This window comes from Bos mutus, chromosome 12 (assembly GCF_027580195.1).
Source record: "Bos mutus isolate GX-2022 chromosome 12, NWIPB_WYAK_1.1, whole genome shotgun sequence".
Lineage (NCBI taxonomy): Eukaryota > Metazoa > Chordata > Mammalia > Artiodactyla > Bovidae > Bos > Bos mutus.
The window spans coordinates 14,045,728-14,067,141 of NC_091628.1; the positions used below are offsets into that span (position 1 = coordinate 14,045,728).

A 21,414-nucleotide genomic window follows, 5' to 3' on the forward strand; every position below is an offset into this window, starting at 1 on the left:
AGAATTAAAATACAATGATTGAGTGAGAGATGGGGGAAGAAAGTAGAACTTTCTATGGAACTTGCTTGTCCTGTTTTTTAGCTGTTATGACCCTGAGAAGTTTCTTAATTTATTTGATCATCAATATCCTCGTCTGTAAAACTTCGCAGGGCTAGTGTAACAATGAATGTGGGCTTCCCCAGGTGGCGCTAGTGCTAAAGAATTCACCTGCCAATGCAGGAACCACAAGAGACGGAGGTTCCCAGAGACCTGGGAATGTGGGTTCCCAGAAGTGGGTCGGGAAGATCCCTTGGAGTAGTAACTGGCAACCTACTCTAGTATTCTTGTTTGGAAAATTTCCTGGTCAGAGGAGCCTGGTGGACTACTGTCCATGGGGCCACAATAAATTGGACATGACTGATCACACAATCGGAGAAGGCAATGGCACCCCACTATAATGAATGTATGTAACACACTCAGCACAGTATCCGACATATATCTTAAGTAAATAATTATCTCCAGTACTATTGTGAAGTGTATTCTAAAACTACAACCAGAATATGTGAAAAACAGTAACAAGATGGATTAGCAATGGCATTCCTGTCCAGTGCCAGCCAGGGTAAGCCTCACACAGGTTTAAAATCACCAACCTCCGCTATACTTGGGAGAAACTGATGAGATGAAGGGGGAGATATTTTTCTATCTTGAAAGGTGAAAAGAAAGAGTTCTTTCCTCTACCAGGGAATGAATGCAATGAATGAATGCTGAGTTGGCAGAATTAAAGACATTACCAGTTTTTGGAAAAAGCATATCTGATTTTGCCTGTCCATTCCTGTACAGAAGAAATCACACAATTATGCATGATTAATAACAGGAATGTAATGTTTCTGCTTAACATTTGAACATATGGATTTTTCTTTTTAGGTGACATCTTTTAAAAAAAATCTTAGTTGATTTTTTATAGAACTTGTGAATCTTTCCAAATCATACTAAAGTCATGATAGACTTTGCCAGCCAAAAGAAGTAAAATATTATCATAACAGTAAGGCATGTATATAAGGAAGCTTCCACAAGGAAGTGTGCAAAATCACTAAATATCTTTCTAAAGATTGGTTAAATATTGATACAGAGTACTTGTATACTAGTTATAAGTGTTTTTAAAAAACAAAATTTTAAAAGATTGCAATCTGATAAAAACAACAAAGTTAAATCACTTCCTAAGTCAGGAAACTCAAATCTATCCAGAAATATCTTATCAAGCTAAAGAAGTCCTGAGAGAAATACTCAACAGTGTCATAATCACCTCTGAGAATATATGATTCTTTCCTGTTTATTCACATTACTTCCTTTCTTCAAACCTCACTTCTGATCTGCCTCCTCCACGAAGTCTTCCCTGATACTGAGTCCATTCACTCATGCCATTACTCTGTCTTTTCTGCCCCCAGATCAATGCCAATGAATCCAAGCTCTTTAGCTTTTTTGTATGGGTTTCATGGTTACAGATGTTATTCTTAGTGTTACCTATGTTGAAAATGCATACCGTCTACATTTACACTTTCAGTGAGTTCTCTCAATTGATTATAAAGATAAACAACTAAATAGTGCTTTAGTTTTTTGCCCCACTGTTCTAAATGTTTTAGATTTTTTAAAAATGAACATTATATAGTGCTGATTCTGTGCTATGTGTGGGAACTCTATAAATATTCGATTTATAAATATTAACTTATTTAGCCCTATGAGGTAGATACTACTAGGTCTTGGAGTAAGGGCTAATCTTGAACCAAGGTTGAGCAACTGCTAGTTTACTAGGTAAATTCTTTCCAACCTGAGACTCAGGTTCCTTATCGATAATAGTAGCAGCCTCATTAGATTACTGTGAGGATGAAGTGAAATAATGAATGTATTTAGCAAATTTCTGCCACTCAACTATTTCTATTCCTATTACTGAATTTACAGTATTTTATACTGTATTTCCTTATTATACTATAAGCTCCAGGAAAGTAAATACAGTGTCTTATTCATTTTCATATTCTCTACAAAGTATTTGATGAAGAAACCAAAAAAAAAAAAAAATAGAAAATTAGATTTTTACAGTAAAAATAAAGTAATCGGTACTTTTGGATCTCTACTCCTGAAGCAGCATACACTGAAGAACTATTGGGTGATGTTTCTTTAAACAAGCTATTCATGAAAGAATATCTAGTTTAAAATTGAGAAAGTAATTGTTTTTTTTCCAGATCTCCTAAAATGGACAAAAAATAAAAATGAAAATAAACTACTGCCATCTACTGATAATTCCTTAAAATTGCATAAATCAATGAAAACAAGAGTTTAGAGATTAGACAATATCAGTTATTCTTTCATTCAAGCCACATATGGGGTACATATATATATATATATATACAAAACATTGTGGGAAATATAAATATGAATTAAGTGACTCTGATTTTAAAAATAAAAACCTTATAATATCTACAGTATTTGATAATAGACAAGTATTACATGTAAAAAATCATTTAGGAAAAACACTTTCAACTAAATAACTAGCTTTACAGAAAACAATGCAATGGAAATACTATAATAAACCACCATGTCCTATATTAACTACTGTTGTTTAGTCGTTAAGTCATGTCTGACTCTTTAAAACCCCATGGACTACAGCACACCAGGCTTCCCTGTCCTTCTCTATCTCCCAGAGTTTGCTCAAATTCACATCCATTGAGTTGATGATGCCATCTTACCATCTCATCCTCTTCTGCCCTCTTCTCCTTTTGCCTTCAAATATTAACTATAGCCAATATTTATTAATTACCTGTAAGTATTTCCACATAGTGGGGTCATTCCTGGTGGCTCAGTGGTAAAGAATCCACTGGCCAATGCAGGAGACATGGGTTTGATTCCTGGGTTGGGAAGATCCTCTGGAGGAGGAAACAGCAACCTGCTCCAGTCTTCTTGCCTGGGAAATTCCATGGATAGAGGAGCCTGGCAGGCTACAGTCCATGGGGTTGCAAAGAGCCAGACATGACTTAGTGACTAAGCAACAACTTTCACATAGATTATCTATTTTATCCTTCAGAGCAGTCCTACAGTCTAGACATTATTTTTACCTATATTTTGAAAATAAGGAAACTAAAGTTTGGAGAAATTAAGAAATTTGCCAAAGGTCATACATCCAAGTAGGAAGCATGAAATTTGAATTAGGATCCAAATTAACATTAGGTATTCAATATGTACTTAGGCATTGTAATAAACAACATTTGTGCACCATCTCATTTGAATTCAAGAGGCAAGTGCCTATAATTGGCCCTTGGGAGGAGATTTTTAAAAGGCCATGTTTCCAGCTTTTGGAAATTCATCATCTAGTACCTCCCTCTAAGTTAATGAACAAAATAAAGCAAGGCTGTCAAATCCTTCCCCCCACCCTCCCAACCCCAGAGTTTTGAGAGCTTCCGGCTTAAAAGAATTAAGAGGCAGCCATCCATGTGCATCCATGTCACATAAACATCATTTTTCATCCAGAATGGAAAATACTGCTATGTGGACTTGCCAGGTAGTTTTAGTTAAGTTTATAATTTCCTCCCACCTCTTTTAGAGCAAATATTTTATGAGAAAACAAGGAGAGAAAAATTGTGTAGATAATTTTCAAATGGCTATGAAATTGCCTTTGGTTTTGTTTTCCAAGTGGGAGAGGAAGTTTAATACTTCAAGTTGATTTCAACTGGGAAAGCTAGAAAACTAACCTGGGGAAAGATAAAAGTTTTCCAGGAAACTGAGACCTAAAAAAAAAAAAATGGAATCAGTTCTGGATGGCTCAGTTCCAACAAAAAACTAAAGAGGCATCATGGAAAAAATATAACATACTGCACATATTAGTAAGTATCAATAATACACAATTCAGGTAAAAAAGACTATTTCTACCACAGGTTTTCAAGAGAAGCCAGAACATCAGAGTCATCCCAAAAGAATAAATTAATTGAATCATTAAAATTAAAAAAATTATTATAATATCATACTTATTATATGGCAGAGTCTTAGAATCTACTGAAACTAGGGATTATTCTCTTCTGTGGCTAGGCGATGAGATTAAAGTTTCAGGTTGCTGAAAACAGAAAGTAACCAGAGGATTGGTACTGTTCCTTAAGTTCCTTTCAGAGAGAATGTAGAGAATATTTATATATTATTCATTGTTTATAGCTTTCAGTCGAAGGTGGGATTTCTCTGAGCGAGTTTGGTGTAGGAAGCAGGGCACAGAAAGCCATGCTCTGTGATAACCTGGAGGAAGGAACAGGGTGGAGAGGGAGGTGGGAGGGGGCTTCAGCATGGAGAGGTCCTATGATGGATTCATACTGATGTATGGCAAAAACCATCAAAATACTGTAAAGCAATTATCCTCCAATTAAAATACATAAATAAATATTTTTTAAAAAGATTTCTGCCTCCATAATTACAAGAGAACACATTTTGTTGTTTTAAGCCATCCAGTTTGGTCATTTGTTATGGAAACTAATAAGTTTTTCACAAGGAAGTTTGCATGTTTTATGTCCATTTCTGGAAGGACTCATAAACTCTAATGTAAATGGTTTAAAGACAACTGTTACCAGTTTTAAAATTATCAAGATAAGGATTTACATGGTGATGTAACAACTCCTGGTGATTTTCCCAATGGTTCCCCTTAACAGCCAGGCACTATCTCTGTCCCCCAAAGACTTTTTAAGTCTCTATGGGTGAAGTAGATGCAAAGTCAAATAATGAAAATGTAGAGGTACAGTGTGTGTTTTCTAAGTCTACCCACACTTAACCTCTCACCAATTAACTCATTCTATTTCCTTTTAAATCATAAGCTGCAAATCTCCACATCATGCTCAATGTGCATGCTGAATGCTGAAGGGTTAGAAAGCCATTCTCCAATGAGTCTGCCCACTCCTGCTGCTACCAGTGAAAACTGTACATCTGACAATGTCACTTGTTTGTTCTCAAACCTGTTTATGCCAGTTGAACCTGTCACTGTGCTTTCACAATTTAATTAAGTCTTAAGTAAACCAATGTGATAGTGTGGGAAAAAAAGTTTGTTCTTTAAAAGCTACATTTACATTTTTCAAGACCCAATTAAGGTGAGTTGCTTGAATGAGTGAGATAACTATAAAAAGATTATAAAGAAGCAATTTGCACTCCGATAGCTTCACAAGTGTCTCTTGCGTGCATGATAAGTCGCTTCAGTTGTGTCCAACTCCTTGCGATCCCATGGACTGTAGCCCGCCAGACTCCTCTGTCCATGGGATTCTCCAGGCAAGAATACTGGAGTGGGTTGCCATTCCTTTCTCCAGGGCATCTTCCTGGCCCAAGGATTCATAGAACCTATGTCTCTCCTGCATTGGCAGGTAGGTTCTCTACCGCTAGCGCCACTCAGGAAGCCTCATTTTCCTCTTAAAAGAATGAAATTTTGAGAAAGCTTAGCTGATGGTTGGGAAGTGTACTTTACGGTAGCAATATGATGCAGAACTCTAATCTGGAGGCCATGTACAGGCTGTGGCAAAAGGCTGTGCCCTCAACAGACTGGCAAACAAGCATGTAGCTGTTTCAGGTTAAAAAAAGAAACTTTAAGGTATTATGGTATATTTTTTATACTTTTTCATGACTGGTTTAACTTTCCTTTGAAACAGTTTTATTTAGATATAATTTATATACTACCGTGTTCATATTTATGAAGTATACAATTTAATCTTTAATTGACTTTTTCAATGTATTGCTTGGTTATGGATCCAGACTGCATCTATGAATGAGCTTCTCCTGTACAAACAAAATGCTCAAAGAAGTAGTTGATTGCGCTTGGTGAGGGGATGGGGCTTCAAGGAAGGTTATATTTGAGCTTGGAGGGTCTTGAACAAGTAGCTGTTTTTAAAAAAAGTATATATAGAGAACAGTGTTCTAAGTAGAAGAAATAGTTTATGTAAAGGATGAAATCAAAAAAATAAATAAATAAAGGATGAAATCATATGGTGTTCCAAGAAACAACCTTTAGTTTGAGTGGTTTGGTAATAGGGAAGTCATTTTTTCAAATCTAATTATGCATCTGAATCATCTGTAGAGATTAAAACAAAACAAAAAGCAAAGCAAAACAGGCTGAGACTTGACTCCTTGAGTTTCAGATTCAAATGTGTATCTGGAGGTGGTAGAGGGGGGTGGTCCCTGCATTTCTGCTTTTTAAAGTTCTACTTGTAGTTCTGATGGGCCACCAGGATTGAGAACCACTGGAGTGGAGGAATGGGGATGAGATGAGTGTCAGATCAGGCCATAGTCCTGGACCGGATGGTGAAAGGAAATGGTTTGTAAATACAGTATAATGACAAACTTTCTCTTCCCTGACGGCTTCTCTATTTTGAAATATTTCTTTTTAACTTGTTTACTGTTGCATGACAGGACATAAATGCCCACCATCGTCTATAAAACCAGACATAAATGTTTTAACCCAGCTTTGTAACTAAAGACCTCCATTTTGTTTACAGTGATATTCAACATAAAACAAGCTTGGGGCAGAGGGGATCTGCTGCTACACCTACCACTCAGTGCTCTTAATGTCCAGAAAAATAATGAAAATACAGTTTTCGGAAAAAAAAAATCTGCCAGATACTGAAGAGTGGGTTAACTGGTGGGTGGATTGGGGACCATATTCTCTACTCAAACAGAATAGCAGCAGTCTCAGTTCCCAGTGCTCTTCTAAACTCCCAGATTGCTGAGATTCTTTCAGGGAAACATTCTTCAGAACTTCTCATGTGAGCAACTGTCAGAAAAAAGGGACCCCTCCTTCCATCATAACCAGTGCCACAGGAAGCACCTTGTCTCCTGCGCTTTGACAGTTGGAGATAGTTTCCCTTTGGCCATAGCATCTGCCATCTACATAGGTAGGAGCTGTTCAGTATTTTAAAATAAACAAATGTTACGCTCTTTGAGGGGAGAAAGGGGTGCTAATTTACATTTTTATCACAACTCTTAAGGTCAGTGCCTTCTAATTTTCTATGCTTGGCCCATATTTTTATAAGGACATCGGTTTATCCACACACGTGAAGGAGCTATGAAGTCTAGTCAGAAAGTTAGCCGGGATCAGCAAAAAAGGCAAAGGAGGGTTCCGCCAACTTGTTTCTGGAAACAAAGCCAAACAGTAAAGATGAAAGAAAAAAAATCTGCCTCAGGAGGCGCAGTAAGTGAACTTGGACGAGACACAGTGCCAAGTGCTAACGTAAGGAGGTTCTTGGGCCAGGGCTCTGAGGATGAAACTGGGGGTCCCGAGCGCGCAGAGCGCGGCCTCAGGAGAGGGCGTCGTCGCCCGGGGAGGGAGGCGGCCGCGCCCCCTCCGCCGCGCGCCCCGTCAGGAGGCCGGCCCGCTGCCTCACGGCCCGCCCGCCCCTCACCCGCCCCGCCTCCCGCCCGGGGACCTGCCTATAGCTCCCCTCGGCCCGGCCACTGCTCGGTTCCCGTTCCTCCTCCAGGAGCCGCGCGGCGGGTGCGGGCTGGCGGCCGCCGAACCCGGAACTGCTGACGGTTCCCGGCGCTCCAGCGCGTCCGCCCCCCGGGTCGCTCCCGCTCCCCGTCCCCCGGCCCCCCGGCCCGGCCTCCGCAGCCGTCGGGTGGAAGCGGGGCGGGTGCGCCGTCCGCAGTCGAACTGGTGCAGCGGCTGAGGCGGAACGGGCGCCGCCCTCACAGCGGCGGGCACCCGGCTGAAGACTGCGGGGGCGCACGCTCGCGGCCTCTGGGTCTCGTTCAGGCTCAGGACCGGGGCTGGCAGACGCCTCAGAGCTCGAGCTCGCCGCCGAGCGTGCAACCGAAAGTGACGGAGGACGGCCTCGAGTGTGCGCCCGACCGTCAGAAAGGCCCGCAGGGGCTGCAGGAGTCGGGGCGAGGGCCCGGCATGTGGGCAGCGGCCGACCCACGGGGCCGAGCGTCTACCGGGCGGTGGCCGAGGCGTCTGTCGTGCGGCTTTACTCGGTGCGGAGGGCGGGGGTTAGGAGGGGCAGAGGCTGACACCGGAGGGGTCACCAGAGACAAAGCGGCAGCCCGGAGGGGCCGGCAGGGGCTGGGGTGAGAAACCGTGTGCGTGTAGTCGGGGAGTGAGGAGAGCCGGGCTGGGGCGGGGGCAGGGGTGAGGAGAGCCGGGCGGGGTGGGGGGTGCGCACGTGATCCAAATGGCAGTTGCTTGCGTGACCGTTGGACTTAGGAAGGGACCGAGTGCCAAGTGCTAATGTAACGAGGTGCTGCCATACCCGTGAATGCTGGAGGCAAACCTCTTGGTCATCTCTGCTCTTAACCTTCAAAACGGATTTTTTTTTTTAATTGAAGTACAGTTAATTTACAATATTAATTTTGGGTTCAACATGGTGAGTCAACGTTTTTATAAATTATACGCCATTTAAGGTTATTCGCAAATACTGGCTGTATTCTTTGTGGGGTACAATATACCCGTGTAGCTTATTTATTTTATAAATAGTAGTTTGTATCTTAATCCCCTTACCCCTATCTTGCCCCTCTCCGCCTTCCCTCAACCTGCTGGTAACCGCTCATACCTGTGAGTCTGTTTGCGGGGGGCGGGGGGTGGGCAGAAATACAATTTTCTGAAAAAAAAAAAAAACTTTTTAATTTTAAATGCAACTCCATTTAATTTTATTGAACTTAAGGCCAAGGTATTAAGACATGGCATCTGGCCCTATCACTTAATGGGAAATAGATGGGGAAACAGTGGAAACAGTGTCAGACTTTATTTTGGGGGGCTCCAAAATCACTGCAGATGGTGATTGCAGCCATGAAATTAAAAGACGCTTACTCCTTGGAAGGAAAATTATGACCAACCTAGATAGCATGTTAAGAAGCAGAGACATATCTTTGCCAACAAAGGTCCATCTAGTCAAGGCTATGGTTTTTCCAGTGGTCATGTATGGATGTGAAAGCTGGAGTGTGAAGAAATCTGAGCGCCGAAGACTTGATGCTTTTGAACTGTGGTGTTGGAGAAGACTCTTGAGAGTCCCTTGGACTGCAAGGAGGTCCAACCAAACCAGTCCTTCCTAAAGGAGATCATTCCTGGGTGTTCATTGGAAGGACTGATGCTAAAGCTGAAACTCCAGTACTTTGGCCACCTCATGCAAAGACTTGACTCATTGGAAAAGACCCTGATGCTGGGAGGGATTGGGGGCAGGAGGAGAAGGGGATGACGGAGGATGAAATGGCTGGATAGCATCACCAACTCAATGCACATGAGTTTGGGTGAACTCCGGATTTGGTGATGGAAAGGGAGGGCTGGCATGCTGCAATTCATGGGGTTGCAAAGAGTCGGACATGACTGAGTAACTGAACTGAAGGCCCAGGTATCTCTTAGGAAGGGATGTGACCTAACAAGCCTATCATGTCAGGATTAATGATATATCAATGAAACGTTGACACCCTGTAATTAAAAAACAGGACTTCCTCCAAGTCAATAAGTAATTCCTCGCTTAAAATTTATTATCTGAAAACAAAACCAAACCTGTTGTTCTACTGGAAAGAGATAAAGTACACTCACAAAATGAATTAAGAGCTGGTTTTGCTTTCATTGTCATGGTTTTCTTCTGATAAACAGTGGATTAGCTTTTCTGGGAGGAGTACAGGCTCGCTATTCTGGTTACATTTTTAAATCAATGCAATTCTTCTTTTTACCCATCCACAAGTTTCCGTTGTAACTATAACTATATTGATATAATTTTGCATTCTTACTTATGCTAATTTTTCTTTACAGGTGAATTTTGGGGGACACACAAACTTCATTCAAGAACTTTGTACAGAATTGAAGGATGGCAGAAGCAGTGTTGATTGATCTCTTTGGTTTGAAACTGAACTCTCAGAAAAACTGTCATCAGACATTATTAAAGATATTGAATGCAGTCCGATATCACCATGGTGCCAAGGCCAAGTTCTTTTGCATAATGTGTTGTAGTAACATCAGCTGTGACCATGATAACTGTGAATTAGAAACAGGCAATGGATTATCAGCTCTCTTGAGAGAATTTGAGATTGTTAGCAATCCCAGCATGGCTGCCTCTTTGTATACAATTAAACAAAAAGTTGATGAAAGGAATTTGAGTTGCATTAAGGTAATTGTGCCTGTGCACCGGAAGACATTAATGAAGGCTTTCATTGATCAACTCTTTACTGATGTTTACAATTTTGAGTTTGAAGATCTACAGATGACTTTGAAGGGAGGTCTTTTGAAACAGTCTACTGAAGTAAACATAATCACATCTCAAGAACTAGAAGCAATCCAGAATGAAATAGAAACATATTTGAGAAGTTTGCCGGCACTGAAGGGAGAATTAACCATTATCACATCTCCTTTGATCCCAGGTATGTTAAACACTATCAGTTGTTTTACTTGAATATGAAAAGCGAGTCTTTCTTTACAGGTTGTTCATCGCTTTTAACCTTGCTTCTTTTGTAGACTGGTGTGAGATTTTGTGTTCCTTAGCATCAGTTACAACATGGGAGTGTCATGGACAGCCTTATAGAGTCACGAGTGTGAAGGGATAGTCCCTTCAAAGCCACTCTAAATAAATTTGCTTTATGCAAATTCAGCTTTAAGACAAGTCCCCCAGCCTTGGTTTTAGGTGAGATTTATGACCCTAAGCATTTCCTACTTAGAAATTCTGAAACCTTAACTCCGTAGTGCCTTCACAGAAGAGTGAAATTTAAAACAGTCAATCTCACTTATTAGTAAAAGGATATTTACTGTGAGCTATATGCTATTGGGATAACAAAAACTAATGGGGAAAAGATACCCTTTGAAGAGCAGTAATCCCATGGAGAAGGTAAAACAAACTCAAAACATTGTGTCATAAGAACAGATGAAGCTATAAAGAGCTGTAGAAATTAGAAACTGGATAAACTAATGCAGGGTGAGGTTATTAGGGAAAGTCTTAATGAGAGACTGGGTTTTTGTAAGGCTTTATAGTCTTTTGTACAGCCTGGTTTTAATCTTCATTGTTTATCCTCAACAGATACTTTCATACATGGATTTACTACAAGAACAGGTGGGATATCTTACATACCAACCCTTAGCTCATTCAATCTCTTCAGTAGTTCCAAACGGAGAGATCCCAAGGCTGTTGTTCAAGAAAATCTGCGTAGGTTGGGGAAGGCTGCAGGATTTAATGTGAATAAATTTTACCAAATAAAGGTACAATTTTGTTTCATATTTTGGAAGATTTAAAGTATATTCTTGACTCTGACAATGACTATATGGACTTTAAATAAGCTATTTAATGTTTACATCTAATGTTTTATCTAAAACTTAGGATAGTGTTTGTGATTATTTTTCTTAGAGATACATATCATATTCTAAAGATCAATTCTGTGATATAATACACACACACATACACACACACATCTGGAACTCCTTACATCTAAAAGTATAGTTGTTTTTTACTCACTAAGTTGTGTCCGATTCTTGTGACCCCATGGACTGTAGCCCACTGGCTCCTCTGTCTATGGGATTTCCCAGGCAAGAATACTGGAGTGGGTTGCCATTTCCTTCTCCAGGGTATCTTCCCGACCCAGGGATCAAACCTGAGTCTCCTACATTGGTAGGTGAGTTTTTTTTGTTTGTTTTTTAACCACTGAACCATGAGGAAAGCCCCAGAGTATAGTACCACTGCCTTTTTGATTTAGAGGTAAGTTTCCTGAATGGTGGGAGAGAAAAGCCATTGTTTTCTATATCAACACTAGGAGGAACTAGGGTAAAACTGATAATTGTTTCTTACAGGATTCTAGATTTCTCTGACTCCAGGAAAAGTAAAAATATTGACTTGGAAATTTAATTTCTTTCAGTCAATTAGTACTTCGTGGAAGGTACTGCTATTAGGTTTAGACCCTAATGCTGGCAAAGATTGAGGGCAGGAGGAGAAGAGGGTGACAGAGGATGAGATGGTTGGATGACATCATCAACTCAATGGACATGAGTTTGGGCAAATTCCACAAGATAATGAAGGACAGAGAAGACTGGTGTGCTGCCGTCAATTAAATCAAAGAGAGTCGGACACAACTGAGTGACTAAACAACTACTGCAGTTAGAGATTTACCGATCTCTAGTGAGGGCTGTTCGTGATGGATGGACTATTTCGAATTTTTTTAAATTTATTTTTAATTGGGGGAGATCTCTTCAGGAAAATTAGAGATACCAAGGGAAAATTTCATGCAAAGATGGGTTCAATAAATGACAGAAATGGTATGGACCTAACAGAAGCAAAAGATATTAAGAGATGGCAAGAATACACAGAAGAACTGTACAAAAAAGATCTTCAAGACCCAGATAATCGTGATGGTGTGATCACTCACCTAGAGCCAGACATCCTGGACTGTGAAGTCAAGTGGACCTTAGAAAGCATCACTACGAACAAAGCTAGTGGAGGTGGTGGAATTCCAGTTGAGCTATTTAAAATCCTGAAAGATGATGCTGTGAAAGTGCTGCACTCAATATGCCAGCAAATTTGGAAAACTCAGCAATGGCCACAGGACTGGAAAACATCAGTTTTCATTCCAGTCCCAAAGAAAGGCAGTGCCAAAGAATGCTCAAACAACTGCACAATTGCACTCATCTCACACGCTAGTAAAGTAATGCTCAAAATTCTCCAAGCCAGGCTTCAGCAATACGTGAACTGTGAACTTCCAGATGTTCAAGCTGATTTTAGAAAAGGCAGAGGAACCAGAGATCAAATTGTCAACATCTGCTGGATCATCAAAAAAGCAAGAGAGTTCCAGAAAACATCTATTTCTGCTTTATTGACTATGCCAAACCCTTTGACTGTGTGGATCACAAGAAACTGTGGAAAATTCTGAAAGAGATGGGCATACCAGACCACCTGACCTGCCTCTTGAGAAACCTATATGCAGATCAGGAAGCAACAGTTAGAACTGGACATTGAACAACAGACTGGTTCCAAATAGGAAAAGGAGTACGTCAAGGCTGTATATTGTCACCCTCCTTATTTAACTTCTATGCAGAGTACATCATGAGAAATGCTGGGCTGGAAGAAGTACAAGCTGGAATCAAGATTGCTGGGAGAAATATCAATAACCTCAGATATGCAGATGACAACATCCTTAAGGCAGAAAGTGAAGAGGAACTGAAGGGCCTCTTGATGAAAATGAAAGAGGAGAGTGAAAAAGTTGGCTTAAAGCTCAAGATTCAGAAAACTAGGATCATGGCATCTGGTCCCATCACTTCATGGGAAATAGATGGGGAAATGGTGGAAACAGTGTCAGACTTTATTTTGGGGGGTTCCAAAATCACTGCAGATGGTGATTGCGGCCATGAAATTAAAAGACGCTTACTCCTTGGGAGGAAAGTTATGACCAGCCTAGATAGCGTATTAAGAAGCAGAGACATTACTTTGCCAACAAAGGTCCGTCTAGTCAAGACTATGGTTTTTCCAGTGGTCATGTATGGATGTGAGAGTTGGACTGTGAAGAAGGCTGAGTGCCGAAGAATTGATGCTTTTGAACTGTGGTGTTGGAGAAGACTCTTGAGAGTCCCTTGGACTGCAAGGAGATCCAGCCAGTCCATCCTAAAGGAGACCAGTCCTGGGTGTTCATTGGAAGGACTCATGCTGAGGCTTAAACTCCAATACTTTGGCCACTTCATGTGAAGAGTTGATTCATTGGAAAAGTCAGCTGATGCTGGGAGGGACTGAGGGCAGGAGGAGAAGGGGATGACAGAGGATGAGATGGCTGGATGGCATCACCAACTCGATGCACATGAGTTTGGGTGAATTCCGGGTGTTGGTGATGAACAGGGAGGCCTGGCATGCTGTGATTCATGGAGTCGCAAAGAGTCGGACACGACTGAGCGACTGAACTGAACTGAACTGAACTGAATTGCTTTACAATGTTGTGTTAGTTTCTGCCGTACCACAATGTGAATCAGCCACAAGTATATATATATCTCCTCCCTTTTGAACCTCCCATTGGCTATCTGTTTTACATATGGAAGTGTATATATGTCAATACTACTCTCAACTGATCCCACCCTCTCTTCCCTGCCCTCCTGCTGTGACCACAAGTCTGTTCACTACACTTGTGAACACTTGTGAATACTACACTTGTATGCGTGTCTATTCCTGCACTACAAATAGGTTCATCAGTACTATTTTGATTTTTTTTTAAATGTTGAAGTCTGTTTTCCTTTGAGGAAAATACATAGAGATTATCATATCATAGAGTTAAATAAATTTGTTATTATATATATATGGACCTGATGTATTTAAGGAATGCTAGTAACCTTAAACTGGTTATATAATTTTGTACAAAATACATACTTTCAGAAAAGCTTATGGTATGAGAAATTCTATTTTAAAAACATTTTTATTTCACATCTTTGGTATTAGACTGATCATGCCAATGATGTCTGGATTATGGGAAGGAAGGAGCCTGAATCTTATGATGGAATCACCACAAATCAAAGAGGAGTCACAATAGCAGCTCTTGGTGCTGACTGTATTCCGATAGTTTTTGCAGATCCTGTCAAAAAAGCATGTGGGGTTGCTCACTCTGGTAAGTGTACTTAGTTAAGCACCTAGGATTTTTACCAATTTGGGGGGAAAGTTATAATTTTTCTCTGATGGACATTGTTTTTGTTCATTCTGTAAGTAATGGTCTGACTCTCTGTGACCTCATGGGCTGCAGCACTCCAGGCTTCCCTGTCCTTCACCATCTCCCAGAGCTTGCTCAAACTCATGGCCATTAAATCGACAATGCCATTCAACCATCTCATCCTCTGTCATCCCCTTCTCTTCCTGCCCTCAGTCTTTCCCAGCATTTAAATAGTTAATTACTACCCATGGTGATAAGTAAAGATAGAAGAGGGCTAGTAGACTCTTAGGTCAGGAGCAAATACAAGGAGTACTTACGTCAAATTATGTGACTCAGAGTATAATCCCTAAAGAAAGCAGTTACCTAGGCTGATTCCTGGGAGATTTGTAGGATTTGGCTAGGTACCAATGTTTCTCAGCAGGAGTGTTATTAACATTTGGGGCAAGATAGTCTTACATTGCAGACTTAAGTTTGCTTGGCTTTCAAAATTCTTAATGCCAGTTGTACTTGTTGTAATAACCAAAAAGAAAAGCCCTTATGCTTTTCAAAACATTCCCAGGGAGTTGTACTGAGTTGTATTGTCTCTGGTTTGAGAAGTCTACCCTTGAAGTCTAGGTAATAGGGAATAGGAAGGTTAGACATGTCATAGAAGGTGTTTTTGAAATGCAGCAGCAAGTGTAAAGATAAAAAACAAGATATGTTTGGAAAATTGCATGTAGTTTAATATGTTATAGTTGATTAGCTTTAACTATTCTCTGAAAATAAGAACAAAGAATTTTTAGGTGCTATGTTTGTTAAGGTTTTGGAATTTTGTTTGTTGGAAGTTTTTTAAAAATACTATTTAGATTATCCAGTGGTAATGAGTCTATGTAAAATGAGGAGTGCTTGTAAATCTATGGCTACTTTGTTTGCATTTTAGACTATAGACAAATAAAGTGGTTTTTTGTTTGTTTTGATCTAACTAAAGTAATGGAATTGAATGACTAGAAGTCAGGTTTACTATTTAACATTGTCAAAAGTTATTTAAAATATGAGTCTTAGTTCCTGGATATAAAACGTGAATATTATTTGTTACTTCCTGGGTTTTGAAACATTAAATTTAAAATTATGAAAGATAAATGAAACAGTCTTGAAAAGGAACAAAGTTAGATGTCTCATACTTCTTAATTTCAAAACTTATTATAAAGCTACAGTAATCAAAACAGTATGTATAGTACTGGCATAAAGACAATAGAGCAATGGAATGGAATAGACATTCCAGAAACAAACCCTTGCAATAGGGTCAGATGATTTTTGACAAGGTACCTAGACTATACAATGGGGAAAGGACAATTTCTTTAACAGATGGTACTGGGGAAACTGGATAGGCATATGCAAAAGAACAACGTTGGACCCTTACGTCATATATAAAAACTAACTCAAAGTGGATCAAAGATCTAAATGTAAGAGCTAAAACTCTAAAAATGAAAGATTAAATGTAAATCCTTGTGATCTTGGATTAAGCAATGGTTTCTTAGATATGATACCAAAAGCACAAGCAACAGAAGTAAAAATAGATAAGTTGGATTTTATCAAAAACAAATTTCTGTGCATCAAAGAACACAATCAACAAAGTAAAAAGTCAGCCCAACAGATTGAGAGTAAATATTTGCAGTTCATACATCTAATAAGGAGTTAATATTCAAAATACAAAAAGAATACCTACAGTTCAACAACAACAAAAACTAAAAGATTTGATTGAAAAATGGGTAAAGGACTTTAGTAGATCTTTCTCCAAAGATGATATACAAATGGTCAGTAAAAATGTGAAAAGATGCCCAACATCACTAATTTGGAAAAAGCAAATAAAAACCACAGGATATCACCTCACATCCATTAGAATGGCTGATATTTTTTAAAAAATGAAAATAAGTTTTGTTGAAGAGAAATGGAAACCATGATGCACTGTTGGTGGGAGTATAAAATGATGCAGCTGCCATGAAAAACTGTGATGATTCCTCAAAAAGTTTTAAATAGAATTCATATTATCCAACAGTTCCACTTCTGAACATATATCCAAAGAATTTAAAGCAGGATGTCAATAGGATATTTACACACCTATGCTCAAAACATAAATTATTCACAATAACTAAGAAGTGAAAGGACCCTTAGGAAAAATACATAAACTGACCCTGCTCATTTTTAACTTAGATATAAATTAAGATGACATTTTGTTATGTTAGGACTTTGCTTAGCTCTCTTTCTTCCTATTTACTAGGTTGGAGAGGTACCATGTTAGGTGTTGCTATGGCTACAGTGAACGCTATGAGAGCAGAATATGGCTGCAGTTTGGAAGACATTATTGTTGTATTGGGGCCTTCAGTCGGACCGTGCTGTTTTACTCTTCCAAGGGAATCAGCAAAGGCATTTCATAATCTTGATCCTGGATGTGTACGGCTGTTGGACTCACCAAATCCCTATGTTGACATCCGTAAAGCCACTAGGTATGTTTGATTTCAGGCTACCCTGTTGGTTTAGTGGTAAAGAACTCGCCTACCAATGCAGGAGATGTGGGTTTGATCGCTGGGTTGGGAAGATTCCCTGGAGAAGGAAATGGTAACCCACTCCAGTTTTTTTGCCTGGGAAACATCATGGACAGAGGAACCTGGCAGGCTGTAGTCCATGGGATCACAAAAGAGTCAGACAGGACTTAGCGATTAAACAACAATAACGACTGATTTCAGTCCAGAATTGTAATGGTGAAATCTACCATTTCCTGTTGTGTCCCTGTTCTGTAACTGAATGACAACTTGCATTGTTCCAAGCAGATCTTTTCCAGAGTTCTTTTACACTAATATCAATGCTTTTTCCATGCTGCTTTGTCTGTTGGTAAAGTAAAGTTTCTGTTTTTCGAAAAATGTTTATCCTAAGGATTCTTCTAGAACGGGGAGGAATTCTACCACAGAATATTCAGGACCAGAACCAGGATCTCAACCTCTGTACATCTTGTCATCCTGACAAGTATTTTTCCCATGTCCGCGATGGCCCTAACTTTGGTACACAGATTGGCTTCATCTCAGTTAGAGAATGAGGTACAGTAGCTTCTCTCTCCCTTCTCCTCCCTGCTTCCACCTTTCCCTCCCCTCATTTTGAAAAATAATTGTACTTAACTTCACTCCTTTATTCCTGTAGGAAGAATTAATTTTCTACTTTTTAGTGAAACAATAATGGTAGAACAGTTCATTTTCAGTGATGTACTCTAATATAAAAGGAAAGTATAAGTATATATGAGAGTATAAAAGTAAAACAATTTTTCATTAAATCCTTTTTGTATGCCATTTAACTCTCCTATATGCTCAACATCTTCTATTTTTATCATAACATCTTTATAATTTTTTAAATTCTTTTGAGTTTTAAGAAGAAATCCTTGCTAAAAAACCTAAATTCTAGAGTAATAATACATACACAGACCAGCCTAGTTTTACAACCAAACTTCCAACTGGTTATCTGTAGCAGGAGTTGATCAATTTTTTTAAAGATCTAGATAGTACACATTTTAGGTGTTGTGGGACACATCGTCTCTGTTCAGCTATACAAGTCTGCTTTTGTAGAGCAAAAGCAGACAGAAGCAGAAATGAATGAATATGTCTGTACTTCAGTAAAATTCTGTTGACAAAAAAACAGGTGAGGGGCCAGATTTGGTCCACAGGGTATAGTTTGCTGACACTTGAGCTACAATCATAGAGCAGGATTGAGTGTAATTTCATTAAATTAGTATTTCTTAGAGATGGATTTTTTTGGTTATACAAAATTTTGTGACAGTGATATGGCACTAACTCTTTAGCATATATCTGATTTTCCTTAAGGTTATTTTAACTGAATATTGTTTTTAGTCTTTACAATGTCTTTAACTCTTTAATATACAAAAGACTTTAATAAATTTAGTGATTCCTTTAATAGCACTACTAACGGTCTCATATTTGATTTCTATGTATTTTTACAGATACTTGACTGGATTTTTGCATAACTATTTCCTGCTTCCTTCCAAACCAACTGTAAGAAAGAAATGTAGCTGTTTGATATTCTTAAAACCAAAAGGATTACAATGAATAATTCAACTTTCATATATACTTTCATTATTATCCAAAGCCAAATGATTTATTGATTTTAACAATAACTGACACAAAATCAATATGATATAGTTTGTATGTTATACAGATAAGAATTATTCTTAAAGTTTGTCCTCTGTATTTGTTACATACATCAGGAATAAGTCTATTCAGTTTAGTATTTATTGGGTAGCCTCTATTTGTCAAGCATTCCGTGAATCATAGATGAAATCAAGATGAGTAATACTTTTTCCCTTTGAGTCTAATGTAGTGAAAGAGATAAACACTTCTAACACTTAAGTTTAATTTTAACAGCAGAAGAGTACAGGAGAAGGAGGATTAATTCTATCTGGAACACAGACTGGAGAAGGTATTGCAGAGAAAATGACTTGTCACATGGATCTGAAAGACATACAGACTTTTGGCAAAAAAAGAACAACCATAACAGGTTAAGGGAATACCATAAACTAGGGCATGAAACTGAAAGTGTTCTAGAAAGAGGAGGGTGTGGGTAGGAGTTACTGGAAAAACAGGTTAGAAACAAATTAGGGTCTTGACTGCTATGTCAAAGAATTTTGGAGTTTATTTTCCAGGCAAAGAGTAGGTATAGAAAGTAGGAGAGTGTTTTTATGTCCTTGGCATTATATTAACATGATGGATTTGTGAGAGACTAAAGCAGAGAGATTAGTTAAGAGACAATCAGAATACTTTAAAAAAGAAATAATGAAGCCCGAATGCAGTGGAAATTAAAATTGAGAGTAAATGAAATAGTATGACATTTCAGAGACAGAATCTGCAGATCCTGTTCCTAGAGCATGGAGGTGAGAGGTGAGGACCAGTGGGGAAATCCCTGATAACTCCCCAGTCTCTGCTTGATGACTATCTGGAGGGGCAGCCAAGATGGGGAAGAGGTTTGGGACACGGGAGGAATAATGAATTTGACACATAGACTGAAGGGCTTCCAGATGGAAATATGTGATCAACAATTAGATATAGAGACCTGGAACCTGGGAAGGAGCCATGAAGAAAGAGAGATTTGGGAGTTGGCTGTGCAGAGATAGTGCCTGGGTCTACTAGAATAGGCTGAGTCATCTTCACAGAAACACAGAGTGAGAAAAAAGGAGGTCCAAGGATGAAACCTTACACACCTGCATTTGAAGAGCCAGAAACTGAACCAGTAAAAAAGATTAATCTAGAAAAAAAAAATATATACAGTCATTTTGGGGAGAGAAGCCAGCATAAATATGAGAAGTACTCAAAAAGAAATCTTCAGGGAGTTCCTGGTGGCATAGTGGTTAGGATTTGGTGTTTCCACCGCGGAGGCCTGAATTTGATCCCTGGCCAGGGGTGGGAGGGATCATCCTGCATGCCGTTGGTTGCAGCCAAAACACAAAAATAAATAAGAAGCTAGTAGATTACTGTGTTGAGGCTGTTCTATGGGTCATTGTGGTGATGGATTTCAGTGCTTTGAGGAAGAGGATGCACCAGTGTCAACACTACTTTGCTAGTATTTATTGAAGTAAGTGAAGTTGCTCAGGTGTGTCTGACTTTTCGACCCCATGGACTGTAGCCCAGCAGGCTCCTCTGCCCATGAGATTTTCCAGGCAAGAATACTGGAGTGAGTTGCCATTTCCTTCTCCAGGAGATCTTCCCGACCCAGGGATTGAACCCGGGTCTCCCGCACTGTAGGCAGATGCTTTACCATCTGAGCTACCAGGGAAGTCCAGAGGACATAAAACGCTGGGGGCTGTATTTTGACACAAGGGGTGTATATGTATACTGTGTGTGTGGAGGGGCGGGGGTGAGTAGTTTTAAGCGTATGTGTAGGCTGAAGAGAAAAGTTAAGGTGTTTTCACTTGGGGAAATGGTATGGTACCTATTTTTACCATGAATTTTGTCACAGTGAACCTTAAAAGGATTTCTTATTTCGTACATGTATTTCTTACCTGAATATGCAGAAAATTACGTTTGTTTGGTACTTCTCATCCATTACCTCATTTTACCCTACAGGTACTCTAAAGTACATAAGTCAGGTGCTATTCCTTTTGTTCAGATGACCCTCGATGAGTTAGAGACTGAAATCACATAAATTGTGATAAAGTAAGATTTGAACCTATATGTCTTGTGACCCCATATCTCATTTCAGATTTTAGTTAATCAAAGCTATCTAAATTAAAATTTTACGACTTTTTGTTAATGTCAGTATTCTTATACTCAGTCAAAATTTTGTTGAGGTGCTAGGGTAGATTAAAAAATACAGTTGTAGCCCATATTTTTTTAATATCCAGTGAAAGGTGACAGTCAATACAACAATTTCAATACTGTGATATGTGTTGTATGGTTGTGACAACCTGATACCTTGTTTGTTTAATTCTTTTATGAAACTCATGAGAAATTTATATAAAATATCTCATTTCAAAGTAAGAAAGACAAGATAAATGTCGGGTACTAACACATATATCCGGAGAAGGAAATGGCAGTCCACTCCAGTGCTATTGCCTGGAAAAACCCATGGACAGAGGAGCTTGGTAGGCTACAGTCCATGGGATCGCAAAGAGTTGGACACGACTGAACGACTTCACTTTGACTTTCAACGCATATATATGGAATCTAGAGAGATGGTACTGATGAAATTATTTGCAGGGCAGCAGTGGAGAAACAGACATAAAGAACAGACTTATGGACAGATTGGGGGAGGAAGGAGAGGGTGAGATGTATGGAGAGAGTAACATGGAAACTTACATTA

At 39.3% G+C, this 21,414-nt stretch overlaps 1 protein-coding gene across 3 annotated transcripts; it reads left to right on the forward strand.

Annotated features, from left to right (window-relative positions):
* Positions 1 to 7,414: 7,414 nt before the first annotated feature.
* LACC1 (laccase domain containing 1) lies at positions 7,415 to 19,874 on the forward strand. Of its 3 annotated transcripts, none has more exons than XM_070380258.1 (7): positions 7,415 to 8,052; positions 9,737 to 10,341; positions 10,992 to 11,170; positions 14,376 to 14,541; positions 16,838 to 17,063; positions 17,491 to 17,651; positions 18,563 to 19,874. In XM_070380258.1, exons 2-6 carry the CDS (start codon positions 9,792 to 9,794, stop codon positions 17,648 to 17,650), a joined length of 1,281 nt encoding a protein of 426 aa, XP_070236359.1. In that variant the 5' UTR covers positions 7,415 to 8,052; positions 9,737 to 9,791; the 3' UTR covers position 17,651; positions 18,563 to 19,874. The 3 variants fall into 3 exon arrangements, with proteins under 3 accessions (XP_070236359.1, XP_070236358.1, XP_070236360.1); XM_070380257.1 differs by having other exon boundaries at positions 7,416 to 7,959; XM_070380259.1 differs by lacking the exon at positions 7,415 to 8,052 and adding an exon at positions 8,139 to 8,348.
* The last annotated feature ends 1,540 nt before the right edge of the window (positions 19,875 to 21,414 follow it).